The 6,760-nt window shown below is 46.3% G+C and overlaps 1 protein-coding gene across 1 annotated transcript in view; it reads right to left on the reverse strand.

The window, feature by feature from the left end:
- Positions 1–846: 846 nt before the first annotated feature.
- LOC121544659 (mitotic deacetylase-associated SANT domain protein) overlaps positions 847–6,760 on the reverse strand; it is a 30,743-nt gene continuing 24,829 nt past the window's right edge. The window contains exon 13 of the mRNA XM_045209048.1: positions 847–3,255. Coding sequence (XP_045064983.1) covers positions 3,015–3,255 — 241 coding nt within the window. The 3' untranslated portion in view covers positions 847–3,014. The remainder of the gene's footprint in view (positions 3,256–6,760) is intronic.

Below are 6,760 nucleotides of genomic sequence, written 5' to 3' on the forward strand. Positions count from 1 at the left end.
ATAAGCTACATTGTAGTAAAAAGCACTTGAGATTCTATTCCATTTTACATCATTAGTGTGAAATGAACCCCATACGAAAATAGCATACAAAGTATGAATTCATAAGAGTTTAATTCATAGATATTCTTTACGTAAATGAAACGTAAAGTGTTTTATTCCCTTAACTAATTGAATGAAAGTGAATAAGGCTTCCAGATTCTTGGTGTTCGTGGCATGTCCTCCCTCAATTTCATCCTTAATTCTGTTTGACAGTATTAAAACAATGCCCCCTGACAATCTTGTGGGGAGTAAAATAATAATTTTAAAAAAGGGTAAGGAGAGATAAATTGAGATAACAAAAGTGAACAGTCAGGATAAAACCTCTTTCTCTCAAGAGTGATATTTGACTAGAAAATGCAAACTTGCAAGCGGCATTCCACACACTCACAAACACTCCAGAATGCATATACATACACACACTCACAAACACCCCAGAATGCATACACATCACACACACACACACACACACACACACACACACACACACACACACACACACACACACACACACACACACACACACACACCAGAAGAGGCTGGTGGGATGAGCTATAAGAGTAATGGCTGGAATGGAATCAATGGAATGGAGTCAAACAAGTAGTTTCTAGTGGTGGCAGGTAGCCTAGGAGATAAGAGCATTGGGCCAGTAACCGAAAGGTTGTTGGTTTGAATTCTCGAGCCGACTAGGTGAAAAATCTGTCAATGTGTCCTTGAGCAAGGCACTTAACCCTAATTGCTCCTGTAAGTCGCTCTGGATAAAAGCGTCTGCTAAATGACTAAAATGTAAAATGTAAATGTTTGATACCGTTCCATTACAATGACCCCGTCCTCCTATAGCTCCCCCCCCCCACCAGCCTCCTCTGACACACACACAGTGCATAGTGCCCAGGTAGGTTTAACTGGGTAAGGTAATTGGAACCGTTCCTCTCTGCTCCCCACTGTGGCTGACTGCTTAAGGAGAAGAATCTTCAGCCTGCTTGTTTGTTGCCATGGCGACAGATAGAGCGTGTTCTGGCGCTTGGCAGAGGGAATAAATATAGAGATATGGTTCTTGGCAGAAAGAGATATGTCGAGAATAAGATAGATAGTTAGATAGATAGAGACATACTTTTCTAAGAGTCCAGACTATAGATGTCCCCACAGAAATAGAATAAATAGAGTGGACATACCCATTCAAGTCATCATTCAACAGTCATCATCATCATCATCATGTTTTCCCCCCTCTTTCCTCCTGCCGTAATGATATGGTTAGTGCTATCCCGGGATCCTTGGGACGTCCCTACCCTAAACCCTGACCTTAAACCCTACCCTAACCCTGACCTTAACCCCTACCCTTACCCTAACCTTAACCGTTTTAAATTGGGGTGACATCTGGATACAAGGAAGAAGGGGGAGGGGGTGTTGGCATCAGGGATCACGTGGTTGTTCTATCTACTGCACGTTTACAATTCTGTCTCACCTCTTCTCTTCTCCGACTTCTCTGTCTTTAGATCTAATTCTAAAACCTCACAGTTCAAAACAGACAGCGAAAGCAATGTCTTAAATAACCCTACACTACAGTCAAATGAGAAAGAGATCTCCAAAGCAACCTGCCGCAAAAACAATCAAAATCAGAATAATACAAGAGACAACAGAACAGTGACATTATTAATAACAATACAATTATTAACAAAAACAACATTAACAATTTGATATAATAAGCAAAAAAGCAACAGTAATTTGTTGAATATAAAAAGAAACTTTGTAAAATTGATTGTCGTTCATCCAAAGATAAAAAGCGTTAAAAACATCAAAGGCATCGACAGTGAGGAGGACCAGGATTCACAAAACGAAAACCCAAAAGAACAGCACTTGAAACTAAGAAGAAACCAGTTTGGTGAACTGAGGACCGACGCATCTGTGCAAGCTTTTGGCAGCCTTGAGTGAGTGAAAAAGTCCCAAACAGGAAAAAGGATGAAAGTCACACAACGATGTGTGTTCTGTTCTCTAAACTGTTCCTTCCTCCACATGTAGATATGCCTCCGCACAGGCAGTGTTACCAGAGACGGAAGAGGAAGTGAGACATCCCACTCCCTACGCGGATCAGACCCAGCTACTAATGCATTGGTGCCTATGTGAGAGCCACCCCATTAAGCAGACCGGAACTGAAATGTTTTTTCAATGGTAAACGGCCTGAGTGGGACATCTTCATTTATCCACCATCTTCGGTGTTACCACCACATCAGTCTATCTGGGCTTTTCATGACCTGGAAGTCCTTTCAACTTCAATATTGCATTGTCCCAATCACTCATTTGATGTCCTTCTATTCATAATAACATATCAAAGTGGGGAGCAGAGAGTAGAGAAAGAGGTGGCCAAGCTGGGTTGCATGTAGTCTTGCATTACCAGGCATCACAAACTATTCTAGTTTTTAAAGACTGGGCTGGGGGCGTGGCTATATAGTTCCCACCTGATGAGTCTGTGTGCTGTGTTGTGATTGGCTGAAAGTGCTGACAGGAAGAGGAAAAAGCCAGGGGTGGATGGCAGACAGGAGAAAGAAAAGTATTGGCATTAGAGAGAGATGGCATGGCTTCCTTTCATACACTAATGTGTGCCTGAGAGCAAGGTAACCCCTGAACACTTCACAAGCAGGTTAAAGGGAAGAGGGAGAAAATACGGGAAAGAACTTGTCCCTGAAAGTGTCAAGATAGGAGATCCTGTTCCATGAAACAATAAAAAAGCAGTTTGTTTCCAGAGAGAAATGCTGCTAAAGCAGGCGTAACAAGAGGGTGTAAAATGTCCCTTGAGCCGTAGCTGAACACTAGAGTGCGCTAGGGTTCTGAGGCCTCAGAGTTCTGCTCTGTTCTGTTTTGTTACCCCTCACCCTGCCAGTAGAGAGCGCTGTCTGTCTGTCTTAGCCATATAGATACATCGAGGGTGCACTTGCCATAATGGCAAAGACAGGGCGGTGGGCTCTCTTTCTATCTCTATGGTCTTAGTGCCAGTCCTCATCTTCCTCTTCATCTTCCTCAGATGAGTCATCGTTTGTGCTGTCTCCTCCGGCTGTGTTCCCCTCCAGTTCCCCATTCTGCAGCGCGGCCAGTAACGTTGCAGCCTCTACCGCCTGGGCTGCAGCCCTCTCCTCCGCCTCCTTCTGCCTCAGCGCTGCAGCCTTCTTCTCCTGCTCTGCGTGGCTCTTCATGTGGGCACTGCGGCTCTTCACCTTGTAGAAGATCCTAAGGGGAGGAGGAGGAGGAGAGAAGACTGGGTTGGCTTCATTGTAAGCTTTCGTATCTGTGGACAAGCACTGTATGGTGTTAGTTTATGGTTCAGAATAGAAAAATAGATCCGCACTTCAATTCGAGGAGTGTAGACTTTCTCTTTGCACAATCACTGTACTGTGTGTGAACCTTGAATCTGAAGGAAGGCGAACTGATGAAGTCCAGTTGCCAGAAACATTTGTCCATGTGTAAATTAAATATCATTTTTCCTTACTTCATATTCAAGGTTCACAAACCATACAGTGCTTGTGCAGAAGAGAAGGTCCACACTCTTGGAATTTCTGCTGATAATCTAGAATTGGATGAAGTGTAACACCATGATAAGGCAGAATACTGCAGAGTAGTCTACAGTATTTGGGCCAGTGAGGAACCGGATAATGGGCGTGTTGATAATTAGTACACAGTCAGTCGCTGGGCAGAGCTGCATAGACTGGGGGCATGGAATGCCATATCATTGCTGTGTTTCAGTTGCTAGGAGACAGTTGATAATAACAGGACAGCGGTTGCTAAGGGTGAGCTCTTCTATCAGAATCGGCCAACGCTGCTTTATTCCTTCCTGCTCAAACAACCACCAAGGAGCACTTCTCACTATATTACACACGTGCAGCATGCACACACACAAACCCACTCACACACGCACACACTGTGCTCGGAGTGCTCCTCAAGTCAGTCTTTCTGCAACCAACAACATCTCCAAGATTCCAACATATTCCAACCAACCAGTAGAAGACAGTTATCCTGCAGATGTTGTCGATATCTCAGTACCCTTTGATCAAGGTTTCTTCTCCACTACTACCAGTAGTGGACAACTTCTGATTGCAAAACAGCAGGTTGGCATTTATTGGCATGAATCTTGTTCTGGAGGCAGCTCTGCAGAGTGGTCACTAGCTGGCACAGCCACAACCCAGCTAACAAGGAACGTAACTGAGACATTTGTAACATTCCCCTTAAGTCTTCCAAAGGTAGTGAATGTCATAGCCCGTTTGGGACATTATAGGCACATTCATAACGTTTCTAATAAGTATTATAGAGGTTATAAATATCAGGTCGCTATACAGACATCATGGGAACATTAAAAACGTTATTTGGTAGTCCATGAAATGTTCTGAATGTCATGTTATTTTGGAGATATCCTAGGAACATTTCATAACATTACATTTAGAGCTATGGTTTGTCTTCATATAACGTTACAATTGGAATGATAGAAATACATTTTGGAACATCGTCTGTAAGTTTCACAATAACGTTATCATGACTTATGTGGGGACTAAAATAACTTTGTGGTCACGTCCTGGAACGTAGTTTTGTTAGCTGGGAATGTCCTCAAATCTGATTTTAAACCTAACCTTAACCCTAACCTTAATCACACTGCTAACCCTAATGCCTAACCCTAACCTTAAATTAAGACCAAAAAGCTATTTATTTTCATTAATTTCTTTGGTATATAGCCAATTTTGACTTTGCAGCTGGCCCATCTAGCGGAAATCGCTCAGTTCTGACTCCAGGGCAAAATTCATGATAATAAATGTCAACCTGCGGCTAAACATAGACAGATGTTTTACACTTTGCAATCAATCAATTGGAATAGCTTTATCCAAATCTGGGATCTCAAGACTATCTTTCTTTTATATGGCATTTAGCATTTTACGCCATGCTCTACCAACTGAGCTTCCAAGTACCTTTAGCCAGAAGCCAACTGAGCTTCCAAGTACCTTTAGCCAGAAGCCAACTGAGCTTCCAAGTACCTTTAGCCAGAAGCCAACTGAGCTTCCAAGTACCTTTAGCCAGAAACCAACTGAGCTTCCAAGTACCTTTAGTCATAAGGCGGCAGGTAGCTTAGTGGTTAAGAGCGTTGTGCCAGTAACCGAAAGGTCGCTGGTTCTAATCCCCGAGCCGACTAGATGAAAAATCTGTCGATGTGCCCTTGAGCAAGGCACTTAACCCTAATTGCTCCTGTAAGTCGACTGAAAAAATACTTCCAAATACAATTCCTTTAGCCAGAGAACCAGAACCAGCCAGAGAGTTGGGCCATCTCTGACAGTTGACGACACTGTCACGATCGTCGGAAGGAGCGGACCAATACGCAGCGCGTGGAGTGAACATGATGACTTTATTTATAAAGCAACCACGAAAAAACAACAAAAGACGATAGTGAAGTCCTACAGTGACAATATACTGAACTTGGAACAATAACCCACAAAACAAAGGTGAAAACTGACAGTTTAAATATGGCTCCCAATCAGAGATAACGAGCCGACAGCTGACACTCGTTACCTCCGATTGGGAGTCATTGACTACAAAATACAACCACCTAGAAAAACAACCCACAGACCTGCAAACATAGAAATACACCCGACAGAACTACCAACATAGAAAAACACCCAAATCCCCAACAAAACAACATACACTCTAGCTCACATACAAAAGTCCTAGAGCCAGAGTGTCACAGTACCCCCCCCTAAAGGTGCGAACTCCGGGCGCACCAGCCTACAGTCTAGGGGAGGGTCTGGGTGGGCGTCTGTCCATGGGGGCGGCTCTGGCCCAGGTCGTGGTCCCCACCCCACCTTAGTCACTATCAGCCTCCGTAGCCCCCTCCACATGACCACCCCCCAACTAAACCCCACTGGATTAAGGGGCGGCACCGGACTAATGGGCAGCACCGGACTAAGGGGCAGCACCGGACTAAGGGGCAGCACCGGACTGAGGGGCAGATCCTGGCTGGCTGGCTCTGGCGGATCCTGGCTGGACGGCTCTGGCGGATCCTGGCTGGTCGGCTCTGGCGGATCCTGGCTGGACGGCTCTGGCGGATCCTGGCTGGCGGAAGGCTCTGGCGGATCCTGGCTGGCGGAAGGCTCTGGCTGATCCTGTCTGGCAGAAGGCTCTGGCTGATCCTGTCTGGCAGAAGGCTCTGGCTGATCCTGTCTGGCAGAAGGCTCTGGCTGATCCTGTCTGGCAGAAGGCTCTGGCTGATCCTGTCTGGCGGAAGGCTCTGGCTGATCCTGTCTGGCGGAAGGCTCTGGCTGATCCTGTCTGGCAGAAGGCTCTGGCTGATCCTGTCTGGCAGAAGGCTCTGGCTGATCCTGTCTGGCAGAAGGCTCTGGCTGATCCTGTCTGGCAGAAGGCTCTGGCTGATCCTGTCTGGCAGAAGGCTCTGGCTGATCCTGTCTGGCGGAAGGCTCTGGCTGATCCTGTCTGGCAGAAGGCTCTGGCTGATCCTGTCTGGCGGAAGGCTCTGACGGCGTTGGGCAGACGGGCAGTTCAGACGGCGTTGGGCAGACGGACAGTTCAGGCCCCCGTTGGGCAGACGGCAGACTCTGGCCGTCTGAGGCGCATCGTAGGCCTGGTGCGTGGTGCCGGAACAGGAGGTACCGGGCTGAGGACACGCATCTCAGGGCTAGTGCGGAGAGAAGCAACAGGGCTTGCTGGACCCTGGGAACGCACATGACGCCTAGTGCGGGGA

Source organism: Coregonus clupeaformis, chromosome 29 (genome assembly GCF_020615455.1).
Source record: "Coregonus clupeaformis isolate EN_2021a chromosome 29, ASM2061545v1, whole genome shotgun sequence".
NCBI classification, from domain to species: domain Eukaryota; kingdom Metazoa; phylum Chordata; class Actinopteri; order Salmoniformes; family Salmonidae; genus Coregonus; species Coregonus clupeaformis.